Source organism: Rhinolophus sinicus, chromosome 1, assembly GCF_057876585.1.
Source record: "Rhinolophus sinicus isolate RSI-liver-muscle chromosome 1, RSI-T2T, whole genome shotgun sequence".
NCBI classification, from domain to species: domain Eukaryota; kingdom Metazoa; phylum Chordata; class Mammalia; order Chiroptera; family Rhinolophidae; genus Rhinolophus; species Rhinolophus sinicus.
Window position 1 is genome coordinate 53,162,860 of NC_142501.1, and position 24,218 is coordinate 53,187,077.

At 34.4% G+C, this 24,218-nt stretch overlaps 2 protein-coding genes and 1 long non-coding RNA gene across 8 annotated transcripts in view; 2 read left to right on the forward strand and 1 right to left on the reverse strand.

Moving 5' to 3' along the window:
- Positions 1-10,401, forward strand: part of LOC141570099 (uncharacterized) — a 65,919-nt gene extending 55,518 nt beyond the window's left edge. For both annotated transcript variants that reach the window (XR_016021652.1, XR_016021651.1), the window contains 2 exons: positions 7,519-7,984; positions 10,116-10,401. This is a non-coding gene — a long non-coding RNA (uncharacterized LOC141570099). The remainder of the gene's footprint in view (positions 1-7,518; positions 7,985-10,115) is intronic.
- Positions 1-18,236, reverse strand: part of FAM186A (family with sequence similarity 186 member A) — a 47,938-nt gene extending 29,702 nt beyond the window's left edge. The window contains exons 1-3 of one of the 2 annotated variants that reach the window (XM_074324893.2): positions 14,687-14,882; positions 2,301-2,517; positions 1,146-1,316 (exon numbers count right to left, since the gene is read on the reverse strand). In XM_074324893.2, coding sequence (XP_074180994.2) covers positions 1,146-1,316; positions 2,301-2,517; positions 14,687-14,848 — 550 coding nt within the window. In that variant the 5' untranslated portion in view covers positions 14,849-14,882. Of the gene's footprint in view, positions 1-1,145; positions 1,317-2,300; positions 2,518-14,686; positions 14,883-18,094 lie in introns of those variants that run through there. The other variant, XM_088799309.1, reaches the window with a different exon arrangement.
- Positions 18,237-18,261: 25 nt separating this feature from the next.
- Positions 18,262-24,218, forward strand: part of LARP4 (La ribonucleoprotein 4) — a 60,240-nt gene continuing 54,283 nt past the window's right edge. Inside the window, exon 1 of one of the 4 annotated variants that reach the window (XM_019724581.3) lies at positions 18,262-18,456. In XM_019724581.3, the coding sequence (XP_019580140.1) occupies positions 18,439-18,456 (18 nt within the window). In that variant the 5' untranslated portion in view covers positions 18,262-18,438. Of the gene's footprint in view, positions 18,457-18,579; positions 18,707-18,861; positions 19,014-24,218 lie in introns of those variants that run through there. The other 3 variants (XM_019724583.3, XM_074325701.2, XM_019724584.3) reach the window with 3 other exon arrangements.

Below are 24,218 nucleotides of genomic sequence, written 5' to 3' on the forward strand. Positions count from 1 at the left end.
ACAGCGCATAAATATATAATATATATGACAAAGCACAAAAGAGGGGAAGGAATAGAGCTACTAGAGCAAAGAGTTTATGTTTAAGTAGAATTAAGTTAGTACTAATCTGAAGCAGATTGTGATAATTTAATATGTATACTACAATGCCTAGACCAATCATTAAGAAATTACTTCAAAAATATAGGGAAAACTGGATTTAAAATGGTACACTAGAAAATGTCTTTAATACAGAAGGCAGAAAAAGAACAGAGGAAAGAAAGAGTAAATATTCGCATAGCTATTTCATCAAAGAAGATATAGGAATGGCTAGTAAGCACAGGAAAGGGTGCTTAACATCATTAGTCATTAGGGAAATGCAAATTAAAACCACAGTGAGATACCATTTCACACCGAGTAGAAAGGCTATAATAAAAGAGACAGACACTAACAAGTGTTGTTGAGGATGCTAAGAAACTGGAACTGGAATACATTGCTGATAGGAATGTAAGTTGGTGCTGTCACTTGGGAAATCAGTTAACAATGTCTTAAATATAAGTTTACCAGCAATAGATAAATGACCTAGCAATTCTACTCCTAGTTAGCTTCTCAAAAGAAATGAAAACATGTCCACACAAAAAATTTACATGTATGTTCATAGCAGCATTATTCATAAGAGCCAAAAAGTAGAAATAATCCAAATATCCATGAACTGGTAAATGGGTAAACAAAGTGTGGTACATACAAACAGCGGTATGCAATTGGCAATAGCAAGGAAGAAACTACTGACACATCCTATAACATGGCTGACCTCAAAAGCATTAAGCAAAATAAAAGAAACCAGACAGAAAAGACTACATATAATATGATTCTATTTTATGAAATATCCAGAAAAGGCAGATCTGTTGAGACAGAAAATAGATTAGTGATTGTCTAGAGCTGGGAGTGGGCATGAATATTATCTGCAAATGGATATGAGGGATCTTTTTGGGGTGATGAAAATGTTCTAAAATTGGATTGTGGTGATGGTTGCACAACTCTAAATTTACTAAAATTGATCGAATTGCACTCTTCCACTGGGTAGATTTTATGGCATGTAGATTATGCCTCAATAAAGCTGTTTTTTAGAAAAAGTGAAATCTATTTCCAAAGTCTTAAAGTATGCTTACTTAATTTTTTTGTTTGTCTCTTCTTTACTTCAAGCAAAGAGGTACTAATTCTAATCAGTATCTTGACATCGCTCTCAATGGCTTTGAACGTTTCTGGTAAAATCTCCATTTGTGCTAGCCAGTGGTAGTGGTCATCAGTATCAACTGCAGTCGTCTCAGACAAAATGCCATCTAGAAGAGAGTACAAAAATTACTTTTATGCAGAAAAATAAATAATTATAACCATGTGGGCTTATATGGCTGTAGTATTGGGAAATATTGTTGTATTGGGAAATGTAGGTATCTCACATTGCTGTTCTGAGGCTTTTCTCTACGAAGAAATGAAAATGGAAGAGATTGGAATAGAAGGCTGAACGGTAAGTCTTGGACATAAAAATGTGAATCAGGTTAAAAGGTGTCTATTTTGTTTAGTGCCCTGACTGCAGGGAAGTAGATATCTAAAATGGGGACATGTGTATTAATATTTGGGATCTAAATCCCAATTAACGCCTTTGGTAAGTTATCTAGTATTTTATAACCCCCGTTACATAGATTCCTTGCAACTAAATGAAATTCCTCTTTTTTGTGTCCTTTGCTTATTTCATTCAACCAACATCTCCTCTATCACGTACTGTTCTAGAGGTTGAGGATACAACATTGAATAGAACAAATTCCTTAACTTCATACTGTTTACACTCTAGTGAAAGGAGAGAGAAAAAAAACCACCACATTAATTATATAGTAGTATGTCAGATGGTAAGAAATGGTATACGAGTAGACAAAAATAAAGAAAAGAGTAAAATGGACAGTGGCAAGGGGTAGGGAATGGGAATGGTCAGAGAACACCTCATTTTAAAGTGAGATAGAAGCAGAGAATGAGCCATGTGGCTACCTGGTGGAAAATGTTCCAGGCAAGGGAAGCGTAAGCATATAGCACTGGGCAGGAGCATGCTTGAAGAAAAACAAGGAGGCCAGAATAGCTGGCACTAAGCGAGCAAGTCTATATTTTTTTTATTTTATTCTTAATGGAACAGAGGACAACTGTTCTCTGAATTAACTCCCTAGCCTTTTCTTCTTTAGTCTTCTTCTAATCCTTCAAAATTTCCTTATAGATTCTGTTCTCCAGCTTTTTCATTAACTTGGTGGTTTTCCTTTGAACCACTTTTGAAAACTTACTCCATTCTTCCAACCATGCCAGGATATGGACAAGAATATTTTCTTTAATTTCAGCAGAATTAGCATAAGCAGCTATTTTCTCCAGCAAATTCATTCTTCGTCTCTTATATTCTGCATAGGCGATTTTCTTTCCAGGGTGCAGGGTCACATCAACAGTGTAGCGATTGAGTGTCCGCTGCACACTTTGCATTATCTCACCGAGCTGCATACTCATGTCCTATAAGAATAAGGAGGAGGATATATTAATAAATTCTCAGTTTGAAAATGAGCTTTGGTCATTTTTCTTCCCAGAATGTCAGTGAGAATCACTCCAAAGTCTTGCTAGTTCTAGCTTTACTGTGAGTTTCAGATTTTTCCCTCTGAAAAATTTTTCTGCCTTCATCATCCTAGCATTGCTACGATACAATGAAAAGAACATTGGGTTTGAAACCATATCTGGATTCCAACTCTAGCTCTTTCATTAAAATGACTTTTAGTAAATCACTTAACAATTCTGAACTGTCTCTGCCCCATCTGTTAAATGGTAAAGACAATAAATTCATAGTTGCTGTGCTGTGAGATGGACTACCTGTGAAAATGCTTGATGAACGATGGCTGCTAAAAACAAATAAAAGGAAGTTGTTTCTTTTTTCTTTACCTAGACTTCACACAGAAAGCAGCCGTCAGAATATTCTTCAATATGACTTTTATTTCATTATCTCCCCTTCCTCAAGAGTCTGTCAGCAAATTTCTTCTGTTCATTACTTTATCCCAGTAGTTCTTGATGAGGATAATTTACTACCTTACATATGTGGCACTTGGAAATTTGTGGAAGTATTTTAGGTTTTACAATGATTAGGAGGATTTACTGGTATTTAGTATGGATGCTAAGGGATGCTAGCCCATCCTACAGTCCACACAATTAAGAATTGGCTCAATCCCGCATAAAATTTGACTGTCCTTTGAGACATTCATATAGGTTAAAAAAAAAAATCTGTTTTAGAATTATCCAAGTGGAAACATACTGCTTTTAAAATATAAACACAAAGTATTTTTTTGCCTAGTTTAATTACATAACTGAAATTTCTAGGAATGCAAATACATCAATGGGAAACTGTGTTTTAGAATTTCTCCCACAAAATTTCACCATTCTAAAACATTACAATACGAACAACAATGCACTGGTGCTAGTAGCATGGAGTGCCAGTACAAACAACCCTGCATTTGTGTCAGTTTACATTTGTAGCTTTCATATTTATTTTAATTCTACATATAGGTGCAAGCCTCTGTATGCCTCTTATGTCTTCTAGTGAAATTTGACCTAGATTTTACACATCAAAATGAATGTTATTATAAGTCACTTTCCTTTTATTTACCCTCACATTTATATTTCTTAAAGTATGAGCATAGATATTTTATCTATGAGTTTCATGTCAGAGGAATAAAAGAGAAGTTAACAATATTTTAAAAGGGCACAGTAAATCCGATAGATGAAGAACCACTGCTCCATCCCTTCCAACTTTATCAATTACTCTTTCAATTTGGCTTCAGAAAAATTCAATTCACTCTACACTCCTTACAATAAGAGTAAGATTTCGGTTTTGCAAAGCAAATCCTCATGCAAAGGGAGTAATCAGATGTTAGGTGCTGGAAACATTACAATGAGAAACGGGTGATGCAGTTGCAGCAAATAATTTAAGTCAGGAGCACAGGAGAGCAGAGACAAAATTTGATAAGCCAAGTGATGCAGAATAACTTTACAAGCTAATACGTTGCATGGTGGTCAAGGAAGAAAGTAATACCAACACCTCATAAATTTTTCCAGAAAATTGAAGAGGAAGGAACACTTCCCAACTCATTCTTTGAGGCCAGCCTTACCCTGACACCAAAGCCAGATAAAGACACAACAAAAAAAGAAAACTATAGACCAACATCTCTGATGAATATTGATGCAAAAATCCTCAACAAAATACTAGCAAACAGATTTTAACAGTACATTAAAAATATTATACATCATGACCAAGTGGAATTTATTCCTGCAATGCAAGATGGTTAAACATACAAAAATCAATCAATGAAATACACCAAATTAACAGAATGCTAGGGAAAAAAACAAAAAAAGAGATAATCTCAATTAATGCAGAAAAACTATTTGACAACTCAACCATTTCATGATAAAAACACATACACACAAATCTAGGAATAGACGGAAACTTCCTCAACATAATAAAGGTTATATATGAAATATCCCAAGGTAATATCACACGCAATGGTTAAAGACTGAAAGGTTTTCCTCTAAGATCAGGAACAAGGGCAGGGCACCCATTTTCGTCACTTTTATTCAATGTATTACTGGAAGTTCTAGCCAGAGCAATATAGGCAGGAAATATAAATAGGCAGGAAATATAAATAGGCAGGAAATATAAATAGCAGGAAATATAAATAGAAGACATCCAAATTAGAAAGGAAGAAATAAAATTACGTTTGTAGATGATGTGATCTTACAAGTAGAAAACCCTAAAGATTCCACACATGAAAAAATTATTAGAACTAATAAATTCAAAAAAGTTGTAGGATACAAAATTAAACACAAAAATCTTGTGTTATCATACACTAATGATTAATAATCCTAAAAGGAAATTAAGAAAACAATTACACTTACAATAGCATAAAAAGAATAAAATACTCAGAATAAACTTAACCAAAGAGGTAAAAGACTCGTATACTTGTAATTTCACTACAAAATGTTACTGAAAGAAATTAAAGAAGACAAATAAGTGGAAAGGCATTCCATATTCATGGATTGGAAGACTTAATATAGCTAAGACATCAATACAACTGAAACCAATTTACAGATTTAAAGCAATAACTAGCAGAATACCAGTGGTATTTTTTACAGAAACAGAAAAATCCATCCTAAAATTCATAGGGAATCACAAGGTAGGTCAAATACCCAAAACAGTCTTGAAAAAGAAGAATAAAGTTGCAGAGCTCACACTTCCCATTTTCAGATCTTACTACAACGCAACAGTAATTAAAACAGCATACTGGCATATAGACCAATGTAATAGAATAGAGTCCAGAAATAAATTTTCCCATATATGGTCAAATGATTTTTGACAAGAGTGTGAAGACCATTCAATGGACAGAGGACAGTCTTCCAACAAATGGTGCTAGGAAAACTGGATATCCACACTCAAAAGAATGAAGTTGGATTCTTACCTTATACCGTATACAAAAATTAACTCAAAATTGCTCAAAAACCATTTTAATCATAAGACCTAAAACTATAAAACAGAAGAAAACAGAGAGGGAAAATCTTCATAATATTGAATTTGGCAATAATTTATTTTATATAATACCCAAACCACAAGCAACAAAACTGAAAATAGATAAATTGGACTAAATCAAAATTTAAAACTATTGTGCATCAAAGGGTTCAATCAACAGAATGAAAAGGCAAACTATGGAATGGAAGAAAATATTTGCAAATCATATATCTGATAAGGAATTAATATCTACAACATATATAGAATTCCTACAACTCAACATCAAAAAAACCCAATTCAGAAATGGGCAAAGGACTTGAATAGACATTCAAAAAAGATATACAAATGGCCAACAATCATATGAAAAGAAGCTTAACATCACTAATAACTAGGGAAGTGCAAATCAAAATCACAATGAGATTCCATTTCACACCCATTAGTATCAAAAAACAAACAAATAAATAAAACAACCCAGAAAATAACAAATATTGGTGAGGATGTGGAAAATTAGAATACTTGTACACTGTGGGTAGGAATATAAAGTGGTACAGCCACTGTGGAAAACAATGTAGCAGGTTCCTCAAAAATTAAAAATAGTAAATTAAATAAATGTCTAACCACTATGCTGTACACCTGAAACTAATATAAAATAATAATTGAATGTCAATTGTAATTGAAAAATAAAAATAATAAAAAAATGTAAACAGTCAAAAAAATAAAAAATAGAATTACCATATGATCCAGCAATTCTAATTCTGGGTATATGCCCAAAAGAATTGAAAGCAGAGTCCCTAAGAAATATTTGTACACCAATGTTCATAGCAGCATTATTTGCAATAGCCAAGAGGTGGAAGTAACCCAAGTGTCCACTGATAGATGACTGGATAAACAAAATGTAGTATATACATACAATGAAACATTATTCAGCCTTAAAAGGAAGGAAATTCAGACACATGCTACATGTATTAATACATGTATTAACCTTAAGACATTATGCTAAGTGAAACAAGCCAGTCGTTAAAAGACAAATACTGTATATTTCCACTTATATGAAGTATCTAGAATAGTCAAATTTATAGAAACAAAGTAGAATGTGGTTTCTAGAGGCTGAGGGGAGAGGGAAATGGAGTGTTGTTGTTTAATGGGTGTAGAGTTTCAGTTTTATAAAATGAAAAAGTTCTGAAGACTGCACAACAATGAGAATATACGTAACAGTACTGAACTGTACACTTAAAAATGGTTAAGATAGTAACTTTTATGTGTATTTACCACAATTAAAGTTAATTTTTTTATTTAAAAAAAGGAGTGATCAGATGTTAGGTGTTGGAAATACTGCAATCAGAAACAGAGGTGATCTAGTTGCAGCAAATTAAGTCAAGTACACAGTAGAGCAGGGTCAAAGTTTGCTAGACCAAGCAATGAAGAATAACATTACAAGCTAACCAACTGCTCATAAATTCTTCCATGAAGTTGGAGAGGAAGAAACACTTCTCAACTCATTCTTTGAAGCCAGGATTATCCTAATACTGAAACCAAACAAAGACATAAGAAAATTAAACTATAATATAAACAATATTCTTCATGGCGATTGTCACAAAAATGCTTAACAAAATATTAGAAAATAGAATCAAACATACAAGAAGATAACATCAGGAACAAGTGGGCTTTATTCCTGGTATGCGAAGCTGAATCAAAAGTGAAAAATTAATAAATGTAATTCACCATGTCGACAGACTGAAGAAGAAAAACCATATGATTATCTTAATAGATGCAGAAAAAGTAGTTGATAAAATTCAACATTTATTCATGATTTTTTAAAAAATGTTTGTAACAAACTAGGAATAGAGAGTAACTTCCTCAACCCGATAAAGAACATTTACAAAAAAAATGACAGCTAGCACACCATATTTAATGGTGAAAGTCTAAAGTGCTTTCAGGATTCTGTTCTAATCACTTTTATTCACATACAGAGAAGTCTTAATGTGAAGATGAAGCAGAGATTTTTGAAGATGCTGACCTTGAAGACTGGAATGATGTGGCCATAGCCAAGGAAAGTCAGCAGCCATTGGAAGCTGGAAGAAGCAAGAAATGGATTCTACCCAAGACAAAGTCTGGAGACAGGGCAGCCCTGCTGACATCCTGGTTTCAGCCCAGTGATACGGATTTCAGACTTCTGACCTCTAGAACTGTGAGAGAACACACTGGAAAGTTGTGGAAATTTGTTACAGCACTGACAGTGGCATGCCAGAATGTCACCCCAAAATATGCCTCCTTGATATAATTATTTTGAGCTGAAGGCAATTAGGAGCAGGAAATGCAGGAAAAGCTCTCTCTACCCTGTCCGTTTTATGCCTGAAGGCAGGATATAAATTATTTTGACTGGAGACAAACATCGGCCCCAGAGGAATCTGCAAACATCCATTCGTTTCTTCCCAGGTATTTACCTTTGCAGTTTGCCACCATTGGACCTAAATCTGCTCTCCTTTGTCCTGTCATTTCTCCACAAACTTATTGATTTTTTTTGTTGAAGATGCTAATATAAGTCACTTTGAATTACTCTTCGTTTAGGTTTTTCCTAGGTGATGTGCCCTGGACATGTTAATCAACTGTTTTTCTCTTATTAATCTGTCTTGTTAAAGACTTCTAGCTGAAAACCTAAAATGAGTAAAGTTTTGCCTTACCTACAGCAGACACACAAAAACACACACACACACCCCTAAACAATAGATTGTGTAGTTTTGCCTGCTTTTGAATCATTCTCTATATTCTTCTGTGACTTGCTTTTTTCCACAACATTGTGGTTTTTTAGTTTATCCAGGCTGAAATGCATAGCTACAGTTCACTCATTTGCACTGCTCTGTGCTTAGTATTTCATTGCATAAATATGTTTACCTATCGATTCCTATATTGGTTTGTTTCCAGTTTTGTCCTTTTATAAACGGTAACATAAACATTTTTGATCATGCTTCCTGGTGCACACATGCAAGTTTTCTCCCTAGAGCTGTGCTGTCCAATAAGGTAGCCACAAGCCACAAGCAGCTATTGAGCAATTGTAATCAGGCCAGTGTGACAGGAATCCATTTTATATAAAACTAATTGAGATTTAAAAACTAACACTTGATTTATTTATTGGAAAACTTTTAAGTATGTTTGGAAGAACTTGGTATGTGAATCAACTTCAAATGTAAATTTTATGAAATCTAAATATAGCTCAGGTATTTCTAATGAAAATTTAGCATGTACTTTGAGATGTAAGTGCAAAATACATGCTGGAATTCAAAGACTTAGTATGAAAACAACGTGTATATCTCAGTACTTTTTATATTGATTAAATGTTGAAATGATAATATTTTGGGTTAAATAAAATAAATTAATTTCACTTTTTTTTTTTTTTTTACTTTTTATATTGTAGTTTCCAGGAAATTTAAAGTTACATATATAGCCCACATTAAATTTCTACTTAGTAGTGTTGTTAGGGTATATCACTAATATTAGAAAAGTAAGATTGTAAGATGTATGCATTTTCAACTTTACTAGATGATGCCAAAGTGTTTTCCAAAGTAGTCATACCAATTTATACTTCCATGGCAAAGTATGAGTATACCTGTTGCTTCACATTTCTGCCAACATGTGGTATTATTAAACTTAAAAAAACTTTTTTGCCAATCTAGTGGTGTGAAATAGTACTAATTGTCATTTAATTTGAATTTCTATGATAATCAATGAAGTCGATCATCTTTTTAAATGTTTATGCAATGACTTGTTTCTTATTCTGGGAAATGATCGTTTATGCCTTTGTTCATTTTCCTCTTGGGTTATTTTTCTTATTGATTTATAGAAATTCTTTATATATTCTGGATACTATTTTTTTTATTTGTTATACAGTGTTAAATATATTTTCTCAGTTTGTGGCTGGTTTCTTCCTCCCTCTATAATGTTTTGACCAACAGAAGATCTCTTTCTTAATCTAGAGGAATTCACCAGTCTTTTTCTACCCTGGGTCATAAATATATTCTCCTTCACATTTAAGTGTGAGATAGGGAACCAAAATCATTTTTGCAATAAACTTAACCAATTGTCTCCAACATCATTCATTGAGTATTATCTATTTCCCCCTTACATAGTCAATGCCAGCTCTATCATTTATCACATTGCATGACAGTTTATTTGTGAGCTCTCTGTTTCATGGCCTTATTTATCCCTGTGCCAAAGCCACAATGTTTTAACTAAAATAGCTTTAGAATAATTCTTTATATCTGTTAGGGATAGTATCCTACCTTGTTGTTCTTCTGCATTGTTTTGGCTATTCTTGGACTTTAGCTCCTCTATTAAATTTTAGAATCAGTTTGTCATGCTCCATGAGTTACCCTTTTGGGATTTTGATTGAATTTACTTTAAATCTCTATTTTTGGTTTGGGAATCACTAACATATGGAGTCTTTCTATCCATGAACATGGTTTATCTCTAAATTTATATAGTCTTTCAATAAGGTTTCATAATTTGCTCTTCATTAAATTTTATAATTTGTACACAAATGTCTTACACATTTTTTTGTTGTTATTTCTAGGTACCTGTTTTGGACTGAATGTTTGTGTACCCCCAAAATTCATATTTTGAAGTTCTAACATCCAATGTAATGGTATTGAGAAATGGGGCCTTTGATATGTGGATGAGGCCCTCATAAAAAAGACTACAGAGAACTCCCTCACTCTTTCCACCACGTGAGGATGCAGCAAGAAGTCATTATTTTGCAACCTGTGAGAGGACTCTCACCAGAATTTGACCATGCTGGTACCCTGATCTTAGACTTTCAGCCTCCAGAACTGTGAGAAATAAATTTCTTTTGTTTATAAGCCACCTAGTTTATGGTACTTTGTTATAGCAGCCCTAACTGACTAAGACAGTACCTATATTTCTATTGATACTATAAATGGTGTATTTTCTTAACATTTCTGTTTCTTGGCAGCATATGGAAAAGCAATTGATTTATTGCATTGCTCTTATATTCAGTAACCTTTTAGGCTTTTTGGTAATTGTAATATTTTGTAGATTCTTCTGTGTGTGTGTGTGTGTGTGTGTGTGTGTGTGTGTGTGTGATAATCATCTTTGACAAATAACTATTTGTCAAATCTTTCCAATCCTCATTCTTTCTGTGTCTTTTAGTCTCAATGTGTTGGTTAGAATTTCCAGAACCATGAGATTAAAAGTCATAAAAGTGGGAATCTCTGTCTTTATCCACATTTTAAAGGGTATAATTTTAATATACTATTAAGTATGATGTTTCCTATAAATTTTTCATTGTTATAATTTATCAAGTTAAGGATATTTCCTTCTATTTCTAGTTTGCTAAAAGATATGCATGAACTGAATTTAACAAATGCATTTTATTTTTACAGCTATTGGGTTGATCTTACGGTTTTCTCCTTTAACCTGTCAACACGGCGAATAACACAATATATTTTCTGGAACAAACCTTACTTCAACATAATATATTATCCTTTTTATACTTGCCTTCACTTTGTGTGTTAGTTTCCTATGACTGCTGTAACAAATTTACACAAACATGATATTTAAAAAAACCCAGAAATTTACTCTCTCACAGTTCTGGAGGCTGCATGTCTGAAATCTGTCACTGGGCTGCCATCAAGGTGTCAGTAGGGCCACACTTCCTCTGAATGCTCTTGGGCAGAATCCATTTCTTGCCTCTTACAGCTTCTGGTGGCTGTCATCATTTCTTGGCTGTAGCCACACACTCCAAACTTTTAAGGCCAAATCTCTGCTCTGTCTTCACATTGCCTTCTGTCTATATGTCAAATCTCCCTCTGTCTCCCTTTTATAAGGACACTTGTGATTGCATTATGGCCCACCTAGAAAAATCCAGGATACTCTCCTTAATTTAACCACATCTGCAAAGACCTCTTTTCTAAGGTAACATTTACAGTTTCCCAAGAATTAGGCCCTGATATCATGTTTTTGTGGGGTAGAGGCATATGATTCTAAGATTGATCATATATATTTTTTTCCCTAGAAAATTTTCCCATTTTACCTAAGCTTTCTAAATTACTGTCCCCAAGTCAACTGTTAAAAAGATTTTTCACTTAAACTTCTCAAAGAATCATCTGTTAGCTTTCTTAAGTCTCTTCATTGTATTTTTATGTTCTACTTTATTAATTAATGCTCTTAATTTTTATTATTTTCTTCATTCTATATTCTCTGGGTTTAATTTCTTTGCCTCCCCCAACTTCTATATAATTATTGAATAAAAATACACCCCAATATTTATTCCTGATGAAAAATCTTGGCAAACTAGGAAAAGGAATTTCCCCAACTTGATGAAAAGCATTATAAAATATATACAGCTACTATCATACTTAATGATGGAAGACCGAATCCTTTCCCCTAACATCAAGAACAAAGTAAGGATGTCTCATCACAGCTATTCAACTTTATATGGGAAGGCCTAGCCTACTCAGTAAGTGAAGAATGAAGTTTAAATGCACACGGTATAAAAGGAGGAAATAAAACTGTCTGTTAGCATATGACAGGATTGCATACGTAGAAACTCCCAAAGAATGTACAAAGAAAATCTATGAGGAATAACTGGGTTTCAAGATACAAGATCAATACACAAAAATCTATTGTATTTCTATGAATTAGTTGTGAACATTGAGAATGGTAATTAAAAACAACAGTATAAAAAAACCGGAATACTTAGGGATAAATCTCACAAAAGGTACACAAGACCTATACATTGAAAACTGCAAAGCACTTCTGAGAAAAATGAGACCTAACTAAATGGAAAGATATGCTATATTCAGGGGTCAGAAGACAATATTGATAAGATTTTAATTCTCCCCAAATTTATCTATAAATTCAACATAATCCCAATCAAGATACCAGGAGCCTATTTTATTTTTCTGGTAGAATTTGACAGATACTAAATTTGATATGGAAATGCAAAGGGAGAAAGCAGTGTGGATACAGACAGTTTTTAGGTTTATGAGTGTTTGAATGTGTCGCTCCAGAGAAAGAAGCCCAAGGCAAGGAAAAGAGGGTAAAAAAAAGATGTGAGAAAAGATGTTGGGCATAATTGAAAAGTAACAAAGTTGGAGAACTAAAACTACGTGATTTCAAGAATTATTTTACAACCTCAGTAATCAAGACACTGTGGGACTGGCATAAAGGTAGACAAGTAGATCAAGAGAACAGACTACAGAGTTCATTAACTCACACATATACATATGGTCAACTGATTTTTCACTAAAGGTGCAAATGCAATTCAATGAAGAAAGGATAGTATTTTCAACAAACGGAGCCAGAATAATTGTTAAAAACAAACAAACCTCGATCTATATCTGATATCACAAACAAAAATGAAACATAAATATAAAATATAAATGTAGAAAACTCCTAGAAAAATACATAGGAGAATATGTTTGTGACCTTGGATTAGGCAATATTGCTTATATACTACATCAAAAGCATGGTCCATAAAAGCAACATTGACAAATTAGACTCAGGGATTTCATCTTTAAAGGACACTATTAGTAAAAAAAAAAAAAAAAAAAAGACAAGCTACAGAATGGGAAAAAATTTTTTTCATATCACCTATCTGATAAAGGAGTTGTATTTAAAATACGTAAGAATACTCAAAACACAGACCACTCAATTTTTAAAATATGGGCAAAATAATTGAACTACCAAAGAAGACATACTGAGTGCAAATAAGCTCTTGGAAAGATGCTCAAAATCATGAGTCATTATGAAAGTACAAATTAAAACCACAATGAGATACTATTCTACACCTTTTTGAATGGCTAAATTAAAAAAGATTGACAATATTAAGTGTTGATAAAGATGTGGAGCAACTGAAAATATCATATACTGCCCGTGGGAATATAAAATAGTATATTTATGTTTTAAAAGTTTGTAGTTTATTTAAAAACTGACCCAGCCATTTGGCCACATGACCCAGCCATTCCAAACCTAGGTGCTTATCCAAAAGAAACAAAACATATATTCAAAACATATATTGTCAAAATATTTACAAATACATACACGAATGTTCATAGCAGCTTTATTTGTAATAACCCCAAACCTGAAATAACCCAAATGCCCATCCCACGGAAAAACACTCAAGCAATAAAAAGGAATGAACTATTTATATATGCAAGAATGTGGATGAATCTCAAAATAATTATGCTAGGTGAAAGAAGACAGAAGAAAGTAGATATTGTATGATTCCACTTATATAAAATTCTTTTAAAATGAAAAATAATCTATAGTAACAAAGCAGATTGGTGGGGATGGGGCAAGGAGGGGTGTGTGGGAGTGAAAACTTTTGGGGGTGATGGGTAAATTCATTGTTAATTGTGATGATTTCACGGGAGTTCATATATATTAAAACATACTTTAAAAATACACATTCCATTGTATGGCAATTACACCTCAGTGAAGCAATTAGAAGCAAACACTGTGTTACTGTTGCTAGTTGTGGGGAGTTGGAACTCTGTAAATCTACTTGGTGAATGGGAAAGTACATGTAACCATTTAGCACTTCTGAAACTAGGAAAGAACTTCCTCTGAGTTAATTTAACCTGACTGATTTTGTTGCATTCTATCTGAGACTAGAGTACAGCATTGCCTTAATTGTTTGGGGGTCTATTTGATATATTATTTAAGCTCTTTTTTAATTGCTTTGTATTTCTCTTGGCCAATAAACCCCTCTTCCAAAAAATGTTCAGTGGAAACAAAAGGAACTAGAATTCAAAGCAATCTATGTTTCTTTTTATTAATAGTTATTTGATAAAAACTCAGTTGTGAACAAATGAAAACTATTGATTAAAATTAGATATCAAAATTGGCAATGGATTTTAATTTTTCCTTGTGTCCAAATCACTCAGTAGCACATGTGATTTATTTCTCTAAAACTTGATTAATTCTGATATTAAAGTGAAAGATATTAACATAAAATTGGAGCTTGTAATCCATCATCAGGAGAAATCGTCATTTGAGCTCAACGTTAACTCAAAACAGTCAAATATCATGCAAATAATGTAAGTTCTAAAAAAAAAACTGTAGCTGGTCATGGAAAGTTAAAAAAAATTGCAACCTGTAAACTTCTCATTTACTACCTACCTGTCTGGATCGAAAGAGTTGTGCTCGCTCAATCTTAGAGATGACTTGCTGTGTTGTGTCTGGGATCTCAAGTTTAGAGACCATTGATTGCGCTATTCTGGACATGATGGGATCCATAACTTCATTTTCTGATTCAGATTCATCGTCTGTCTCATTTTGCATTTTGGTAAATATTTTGAAAAGTTGAGTGATTTTCTTTTATTTCTTCTTTTCACAGAATATAAGCAAATGCTAACAAATGTGTAGAAAAAAAACTAGAAGAGGTTTTTTCCGTTTCCAGGGGTTGTGATTTACCCTGCTACTAATTGGTTGCTAACCATGGTGTTCCATTCCTGGTGATGTCATAATAGGCCTATTGTGACATTATTGTTGACTCAAACATTTAAAGAGTGCTTAGTATATGCAGAGAACTAGGCATTCTATATGCTGTGATGGTAGAAGGGTGAAGGGGGGAGGGTGGGTAGGAAAAGACTAGACAACAGGAACGATAAAAGAAATAGAAGAAATAGCCCTGCTTACATGAGCTTAAAATCTAGCTGTTAGAATTCAAGATCCAGTGTATCAAATGTAACTCCCTGTTCTTCTCTCTTCTTCAAGTTTCTTCTTCTTAAGAATTTTTCAGCCTGTAATGGAATACTTGTGTTACAACTTCCTCAGCTGCCCTTCAACTTTTGCTAGACGTGCTGTAACTTGGAAGGTGTTCTTTGAACAATTATCATGCTCTTTGCACTACCTTGTTACCTGTTTTTTCAAGGAACCTGACTGAAGAGGCTTTGGAGTTCCATATTTGGCTCCAGAAATTGAAGGGAATGCTAGGGCTGCTTTCTAACTGAAAGAGGATTGCTTTGGGCAGCTTCCTTGATTGCAGAGGATGTGAAAGGATTTAGGAGACTGGAGGAATTCAAGGACAGGGTAGTTTTGTTGGCTGTGTAGCTTAATTTTTAATTTAAAAATATATGAAAAATGACATATAACTTATGTATATATACTATAACATATAGCCATGTGTCTATCACCTGGAATGAATATTAACATTTTTGTCATATGTGCCTCAGATATTTTTAAATAAAAGAAAGCACTAGAGATAAAATTGAAGACCCTTTTGGTGTTCTCCCCAAATTACTTCCTTCCCCTCTATCCCTTTTTAGAGGCAATGACAATCACGAATTGGATGTATTTATGTCTAGTCTATATTTATATGGTTTTACTACAGGTATATGTATTCATAAATTATATAATATCATTTTGTAGGTTTTAGATTTTATACAAGTTTTGGATGTTCTCTACAAGAACTTCCTATTTGAGTACTTATTGTAAACTTAGTCCTATGTTGAGTCCTTGTAAACTTGTCAAGTTAAACAATATATATGTTTCAGGCCTTCAGAGAAAGGGAGGCAGAGGATCATCAAGTACTTGTCTTTTAAAAATACCAGTATATTTAGCAAGAGCAAATTAGATCTTTTTCCTTATCTTTAATTAAGATCCTTTGTCTAAGTTACTCCCTCCTCTGTTTCCAAATCACTTTGTAAACTTTCTATTATAGTACTTAACTCATTGAAGTGTAACTATTATTTGTCTCTATGTACTAGTTGGTGAATTTCTCAAAACCAGATGCTGTACTTAGTTTTCTTTTTCTAACATTTGGTATATTCTTCCTCAGTTCCTCTACAGAAACTGTCTAACATTTGGATATACATTATAGTTTCAGATTCTTCTTACGGAAACTTTTCTAAGCCCCAGAATACTTCCTTGTATTGTTAGGCCCATTCTGCCCCTAGTCATAAAATATTGCTCCCCCCTTTCCTGTAAATCACAATTAAGTCTATTCAAGGAACTTCATGTTTTCTGAAAGGACGACAATTAAGGAGAATTATTTATTTTTATAAATGTGAGGTTTGATTAAGATACCCATCATTGTCCGGCATTTCTTAAGATTATCAATTAATCCGTTTAAGTACTTTGTTGATAATATTAGATTGTGAGACCCTTAAATAACTTTCATTTCTCTTGATTTCTTTACATTGGTTACTCCAATAGGCATTCACAAAGCTGTCTACATGCTTGTCAACTAAACTAATTTTGCATTATTGTGCTCTCTCTCTCATATTGTTTATGCATCATGGAATTTGTCAGCAACTGGAAATGAAGACTTTTTAAAGCAAATTTAAAATCTCTCTCCCTCCCTTTCAATTTGACAAGCATTTGTTGAGACACTACTATGTGGCTACCATCATCCTAGACTGTGAAGAATATGATACGGTACTTGTGCTGCAACTAGAAAACAAACAAAAAAGGAAAATGATTTAAGATAGGATATAATATTATATTCAAGTGCTAACAAGGGACATGAAGAAGAGATCTGTGGGGAGCACAGTCTTTGGGAAAACCTCATGGAGAGAGAAGGTTGATTGACAAATGAAGCCATTCCAGATAGGGAAGACCCTTTGAGCCATGGCTTTGGAGGTGAGTGCTGAGTTTGTATTTCAGGGGAAAAGTGAGGAGATTGGTTTAATTGAGATGAAGTAATGTTGAGTTTACTGGGGATCAGATTAGGGAGAGAATGAGACACAAATACTAGCAATTTGATGGCGGAATTAATCTGGTACCTAAGTGAAAAAGTAAGGAGATTCATTTGAGTTAAAGTAAGGTAGATTATGTGGGATCACTATGGTCTTGAAAGCAAATAACGGCAGTTTTGGTGAAAGTGAAACCTTCAACTTAGGAAGATTTTTGAAATAATAGAATGGGGAAAAAAGTCCATTGGAGAAGATCAAGACATGATTATTTCAAAAGATGAGGATCTGAACTAGGATATAGAAGTGAGGCTGACAAGGGAGGGATAAATTCTACTAGGTATTGTTAAAGATAAGGAATTTGGATCATCTAACAGAAAATTATAAAGATAACGAAATTTTAAAAATTATATCTCATTTGAATTGACGGCAGAATACCAAAGAGGCTATCCAGATTAAGTATTATTAAGTAGCATTATATTAAGCAGAGATGTGGGCACCCGATTCAAGCGAACGTGGGGCAAAGTTCTTTAAAGGTGTGTCTAAGAGAAACCCGCCCTTCTAGTGGGCTTCTTTAACTGATAAAATGGGGATAATAGTATATATTGCATATTGCATACGATTGTTTTCAGATTAATTCATGTAAAATACTTAGAATGCCAAACACATAGTAAGCATTTAATATACAGCAGCTGCTATTAATATATTTACTATTAGTGCTTTTTTCTTCTCTACTTTTTTTCTGTTATCCACCACCTTTTCGGCAGCGTTGGGCGTTCCTTCAGAACACTTCGCACAAACTCGACTCTTCATCAGATCTAGATTTTGAGCTATGAAAACTACGAAATTATTATCTGTTTGGCAATGGATAAAACGCAGTACGACTTTTACACACCCCCGTAGCACAGAATGGTGCCTTCCTCTGATCGCTTCCCTCCTCCTCCCAGGGCAGATGATAGTACTTTCCATGCTGCTGCGGGAAAAGGTTGTGCAAAAGTTGAGCAAACCGAAGATTGTCTCTTCTCCCGGAAGCAATTGTGCTTTAGACCCGGAAACAGTTGCTGTTTCAAGGGAGGTGGGACTGGGCGGGTCAGGCCGCAGCGGCTGACGGCGGGGGAGGAGCCGGGTCCACTGCCGGGTGGAGGGGCCAGGCGAGTGTCCTTATCCTAGCGTTTGGGGCTCGGGCCTGTACAGTTGGAGTAGCAGCGGCGAGAAGGATTGGGCCGAAAGGGGGAAGACATGTTGCTCTTTGTGGAGGTGAGTGGACTCGGTAATCTCGTCCTGCTCCGAGGGGAGCAAGAGTGTGCAGACGCCGGCCGGTCCCACCGCCATGTGACTTTCCAGGCCGTACACGCCGCGGAGCCGGCAGATAGGCTGACACAGCACCTGGGCCGTGCAGGCCTGCGGCTCCACTTTGCACTCTCACAACACTTTCCGAAGCTGTGGGATGTGAGGGCCGGAGTCGGGGAACATCGAAAGGGGAGAATCGAGGCTTGTCGGGTGTGGGGTGAGGATCAGAGGAAGGGGGAAGTGTCCCATATGGATCTCCTAAAGGAGGCAAACATGCGGGGGAGGGGGAGGGGGCGGAGTCTGCGGAGAAAAGGGTAATCAGGTGGGCGCGTTCTGGGGGGTGAAGCGAGGCCTCGCGGGGCCCTCTGGGAGGGAGGCGAGCAACATGTGGGGCCGCGGAGGGAGGACGCTGGAATTTGGTAGAAGTGTTTTGAAAAGAAAGTTGAAAGCCTCTTTTTAGCAACCCTCACCAAATTTTGTTTGGTCCCAGTCCCTCGGTCTCTGGAACGTTCTGTGGGCGGAAAGTAAGTTACTGTGAACGGAGGAGAAGCCAATAGGGTTTGGAAGCCTTGAAAGGCACCGCTTTGACCTTTTGTAAAAGTTACTCAAGCAGCGGCTGGGGGGGTGAGGAGTTGGTTTTATGAACCGACGAAAGGCCTTTACAAGGAAAATTCCAAGAATGAGAGAAACCTAGTCTGCGGGAAGATTTTTTTTGTGTTGTTGTTTAACAATAGAAATACTTTTATTACTTTAAGAAACTCTGTTGTTGGCCTATTTTGATTTTAAAAGTAGTGGATACCTGCCTTACACAAATGCGAGGTTTAATTTCTCTTATTTCTGTCTTTCTCTTGTGTGCAGTGAGCATCAGCTGACTGCCTGGCTAATGCTTTGAGTAGATTCCAGATCATATTGTTCTTGCATTGTGAAAACGTCAAACCAGCAAAGCTGCAACTTCGCAACTCGGCTCTTGTTAACTATGCCCATAAAAAGAATCTTTTCAATGAGGGAAGGAATTTACAGGTTGCGTATAATGGATCGGGGAGCTAGGGCCAGTCTATGGTGTTTTTTCTGAGGAAGGGAGGGATCTTATTCCGTAATATTACGGCGTAAAGTAAATACCTGCTCTCACTTTAAAAATCTAATCAGTGTTACTGGTAAATATGAGATATTTAAGTTGGGTTTTAAATTGACACAGCTACCTTAGAGTACGTCCAACATTGATAATAAACATTCATTGTAACCTTCCAAGTAAGTCATAAAAAGATTTAAAATTACTGAGCCCTTCTGTTGACCGATTGTATCCTCACTGTTGTTTTCCTTTAGGCAGAAATAAGAAATCAGATATGATTTTAAGCAGTGCCAGTTTGTGTTAGGAATGTTATGCCGTGCAAATGCTGCAGGTTTTAAGTGTGTATGTTTTGCAGGGCAAAAGAAAGCCTGCGAAATTGTATTTATATCGACATGAATTCCAAAATAAACTTTTGAGTTCCAAATTGATTCCTTTGGCTTTGTTAAAATGTGGACTTTAATAGTAGCTTCATTTATTGAGTGTTTAAGATCTCGTTTCTAAAACAATGCAATGTCTTACAGGTGAGAAAACTGAAGTGGAGAGGTTAAGTAACTTAGTAAAAAAGTAAAGTAGTGGAATTGAGATTTAGATACAGGTCATTCTATATGCCAAATCATGGCTCTCACTAAACTGTTACATAAAATCAATGTTTCCATGAAGCACTTTTTTTTGTGAATCAGTAAGTGGTTTAAAATTTTTCTTATAATGAGTTTTATAAAGAATTAACAATGTCACTAAATACTTGGGACTGAATGTATATTAAAATCAGTAAAAAAAAAAAATCCCACTGGTTATTGGCATTTTGTTAACTAATATTTGATCTTTATAACCTCATGGTATAGGAATTATTTTTAAACGAGTGGACCCAAGCTCAGAAGTTTGATGTCTAAGGTCATTCAGGTGTGAATAATGTGAGGACTAAAGTCTGAAGTCTGGCTTCTAGAACATAAGTCTCTGGCTCCAAAATTTATTTTTTGCACTTCTCTAAACTAGGGGTTCTTACTCTGGGACTAGATAGAATTGAGGAAGTCCATGAACTTGGTTGAGGAAAAAAAAGTTGCCTGTATATTTTCACTAGCATCTGATTGAAATCTAGAATTGAAAATTCTTGAAATTTCAATGAATGCCACAAGAAATATTTCTATATATAATACAGTTTTTGCAGATAATCTTGAAATATTGTTTACGCTCATTACTCTTAAAAATGTTGTTTAATGTATTAGTAAAGCACATTTGTTACTAAATTTAAAAATATCTTGATGATTGTAATACAATTGGTTTATTTTGTGGTCCTGTGTATTTCATATATTTAAAAACATTATTCTGAGAAGAGATCCATAGGTTAATTGGACTATTAAAGAGGTCCATAGTACAGAGAGAGGTTAAGAACCACTTTACTATAAACCGAATTACTTGTGAATCATCTTTGGTAGGATCCTCTAATCTGGAATCTGAGTCCTCTGCAGTTGTGTTCAGGATCTTTTACTTTGAGTACATTTTTAGGCAGAACCCAGCTTAACTAGGGATAGATAATAGCACTGATAACAGTAATGCTATAATAATAGTGGTATACGCATGTATTGCACTTACTATGTATCAAGTCTGTTAAGTGTTTCTGCATGTATGCATGTATATACATCTACTTGAGCCTACTTAGGAGGTTAAGTAGCATTATTTTAGAGATAAAGAAACTAAGGCACAGAGAATTTTAAAAACTTGCCCAATATTAAAAGCTAGTGAATGTTTAAGCTGGGATTAGAACTCTATAAATTACTTAGCTATACTGCACTAGAAATCGGCAGGCAGACAAGGAATCCTATTTTAAGTAATACTTAGATGTCACTTTTTTTAACTTGGACTTGCAGACATACGGCTATATTGACTTCAGTAGTTTATTGTCTTTTTCTCACCTCTTCTGAAGGAGACACAATGTCTGGCTTTCTGGAAAGAGGTAAAAATGTTTGGATAATTCACAAAATTGTCAAACATGTCCCAACATAATTTCTTTAAAACAAATTCTGTACGTTTGAAACAGCTTTCTTCTGGCTGCTAGTGAGTTATTTAAATCTTTGAACACCAAGGAGACAGTTTGCAATTTTTTCATGTTTTTTATGGTTGCTGACATTTTATTCATTTTTCAGATAATTTTCTCCCCTCTAATATTTTCAGCCAGTTATATCTGCTCCAGTTGTTTGGCTGTGTGTGTGTATGTGTGTGTCTGTGTGTCTGTGTGTCTGCGTGTCTGCGTGTGTTTTAATTGGGTTTCTATCTCTATTTGAGTTTTTCCCTGAAAATGAATACTTATAACCACTTACTTAGGTAGCAGTGACTTTTATGCATCTTAAGATGCTTTAATAACTCATATTCTAGAATTGTACACCTGAAATCTATGTAACTTTACTAACAATTGTCACCCCAGTAAACTTTAATAAAAAAAAAAAAAGACTAAGGAAAACAAAACTCATACTTTTTAAAATTGTTTTTAATTATGGTAAAATACTCATAACAAAATTTGTCATCTTAAGTATACGGTTCAGTGGTAATAAGTATGTTTACATGGTTGTGCAGCCATCCCCACCATCCATTTCCAGAACTCTTCATCTTGCAAAACTGAAACTCTGTACACATTAAATAATGCCCCATTGCCCCCTCCTAGATCTTACATAATTTTAAAAAGTAAGTTATCTGACTTCCTAAGTTTTTTGCTTTTTTTAGGTGTTAACATTTTACATTTTAGATTAGCCTTAGTCTGAAAATAGTGGGATATTTGCTTAGATAACAGTAATCATAGATAGAGTGCCTTTCACTTCAAGCACAGAACTCAGTTTTTAATCCCATTAACTTAAATAATCACTTATAAAAAGTTATTGGATATTACTGATTGGAAATTATTTTTTTTAAACAATTGTTAGTAAAGTTACATAGATTTCAGGTGTACAGTTCTGTAATACATTATCTATATCTCAGATTATGTGTTCACCACCCAAAGTCAGTTCTCTTTCCGTCACCATATATTAGAGGAAATGATTTTTTTAAAGTGACTTAGAAAAGAAGAAAGTGTCTAAACAAATTGTGAAATGATTGCCAAGAAGAATTATAAATGAGTATAGCTGAGTGGTTTTTAAGCAATTTGATTTTGGAATATTATTGGAACTTGATGCAGAATTTAAAAATGAATAAAAACATTTTCAAATAAAATGTTTTTAGATATAATGGGCTGAAAGTGAAGTAGAAGTTATTTTTGAAGTGTGAAAAGTGGAATAAAATGCTCAGAAGTGAACATAAAGATATAAAAGTACTCTATTAAAGTACAGTGTGTGAAAAACCAGTAACTAGAAATATGGGTACTCAACTAATATTGTATTGATTTGGGTTTGTTCAGGGGGAAGTGAACCTTAACACTAGACATGAATGTTTCAAATCATAATTTCTTTTGACAGGGTTGGGTTGTGTTTGTGGTGTTTATGTATTTAGCCTTGTAACAGTGTAGATGGGCAAGGGTTTGACAGACACTATCACGGGATCGTCACAGTAACTATTGTGATGTAATTTGTCCAGTATGTAAGTAGTTGCCTTCAAAAATGACTGAAATTTGTGCTTTATATATTAAATATTTTTGGAAATTATCAAAACTACGTGATAGTAGCTCTGGTGATTGCTATAACAATTGAGATAGCACTGATTTAAGAGATGTGTAACTTTTTGAGTTCTAATTCCAGCCTTGTTACTAATTTGCTCTCATTCTAGGTAAGCCAAACAGGGTAATTACCTTATTAAATTTTTTTTTTGAAGTTTAAGAGTATAGTTTCAATTAGACAAATAAAACTTTAAAAATGAGGATAAAGATTGCAGTAATGTTAAAATACAGACTCATTTACATGCAAAAATTAAAGGAATATAAATTATAAAATGCAAATAGGACGTTTATATTTGCTCTTGTGGAAAAAAAATGTTTTTTCCTAATGTATAAACATAAGTAGATGTAAGAAAAAGGGACTTTTGAATATCACTTACTCATATTTCCTCCCTTGTCTGTTGCCTTGTCAGACCGTTTGAACCAATCTTTGGTTCAGGAAATACTTCAGTATTTATAAATGACGGGCTCTAAACCAAAGACAGAGGAATACTTTACATAAATATGACTAGGGGTAGGGTATGAGCTGTTGGCAAAAAGCCAGATTCCAAGGATGAGGAGTTACGTGTTGTTTGGTTTCTAGATTATTGAGGGAAGAGAAAAGCATTTTCTGTGTCAGGACAGAAACATCGGGAGTAATCAGTGTTTTTGTAGCACATAATTGGCCAGTATTTTATATCACTAGACACCACAAACTACACAACAGGTGTAGTTTGGTCCTAGACCGTCATAGTGCATACCTATTTTCTGGAACAGATGTCTCACTGTTTCATCTTAAAAATGTCCTAGTTTGTATGATAATTTTTAATTTTTCAGAAGAGATCAGAGATTCACTGTGTATTTATTGGCAGTTTTTTTCCATATCGTTAACAAAGCAACACAGTGTACATAAGTTGGTACTACAATATTTGTTGCTGAATTGGCTATGGGAAATGCAAATTTATAGGATTTACAAAAATTTGTAGTTGAGCAAAGTAAGAAAAATAGGATTATCCTAGCCTTTTGAGTTGGGGGGAAGGAAAAAAA